Genomic DNA, 1,021 nt, shown 5'->3' with positions numbered 1-1,021 from the left:
AACTCTTTCAGCTTGACTTCTGCTCACAGATTTGAACGATAAGTTTGTAGTGTTTCATTTGTTCTTTTTCTAAACATCCTGTAACGCGTCTGTATTCTAGTTCCTGGTCGTCCATCGTCTCACACAGCCGGACTGTCCTCCAGTGCTGCTGGTTGCACCTCGTTAGCATTCTGCCATCGGGGACAAAAACTCAGAGGCCAGATTTTGCTTCCCAATCATCTTGGCTGGTTTTGGTGGAACTTTTTTTTTTTACACAGGAATGAGAGCTCTGTCATTAACATGGCTAATTCTTTAAAACAAACAAGCAGACCTGCTCAGCAAGGTCACCTGGGAGTTGTCCCTGATCATCGACTTCAACGTTGTTTTTATCTGTACACAACTCAGTGTGTGTGTGTGTGTGTGTGTGTGTGTGTGTGTGTGTGTGTTGCCGCTGCCATTCCCCATGTTGCTGTGATCGCCCCGTTGACTCAGTTTCTAGAATAAAAGTTGACATTAAACAGAAACAAGCGCCCCATGTCATAGAAGACGGTTCAGTCTGTGTAATCAGTGCATGCTCTCTCCCTTCCTGAATACAAAACGATCCAACACACACTTGTTTGAATAGGCTTCACCCCTTTTCTCCTTCCAAACGTCTCCCCAGGTTACGGGATGATGACGGACGGCACCACAAACTTCATCAACGCGTCCGCCTGCACTGTCAACTTCCTGCCCATGAACCCACCCATCGTGTTCGACCTCCCCAACCCTCGGACCACATGACTAGAGGAGGCCCGCCCCCAAACCCCTACCGCCAGTCAGGAGAAAGGCGCCAGGAGAGGTAGGTGAGGACGGTGGGCAGGGCGGACCCGATCCTGTAAATATGACACAGGTGTGTCGTGGAGGCGAGCGAGTGAGGGATGGACTCTCCCTCACACCTTTAAGTTTATTTCATGTGCCATCATTTATTCATCTCAACACTGAAAGCAGATGAGCGGAGAGACGCTTTTGTACGCGGACGGATGGACATTTCTGCGTGTCCTCT

At 49.3% G+C, this 1,021-nt stretch overlaps 1 protein-coding gene across 1 annotated transcript in view; it reads left to right on the top strand.

Moving 5' to 3' along the window:
• Positions 1-759, top strand: part of mpped1 (metallophosphoesterase domain containing 1) — a 92,324-nt gene extending 91,565 nt beyond the window's left edge. The window contains exon 6 of the mRNA XM_008288222.1: positions 641-759. Coding sequence (XP_008286444.1) covers positions 641-759 — 119 coding nt within the window. The remainder of the gene's footprint in view (positions 1-640) is intronic.
• Positions 760-1,021: the final 262 nt, after the last annotated feature.

This window comes from Stegastes partitus, unplaced genomic scaffold, assembly GCF_000690725.1.
Source record: "Stegastes partitus isolate 25-593 unplaced genomic scaffold, Stegastes_partitus-1.0.2 Scaffold12, whole genome shotgun sequence".
In the NCBI taxonomy this organism is placed as follows: domain Eukaryota; kingdom Metazoa; phylum Chordata; class Actinopteri; family Pomacentridae; genus Stegastes; species Stegastes partitus.
This window is presented reverse-complemented; position numbering and strand designations above follow the sequence as displayed.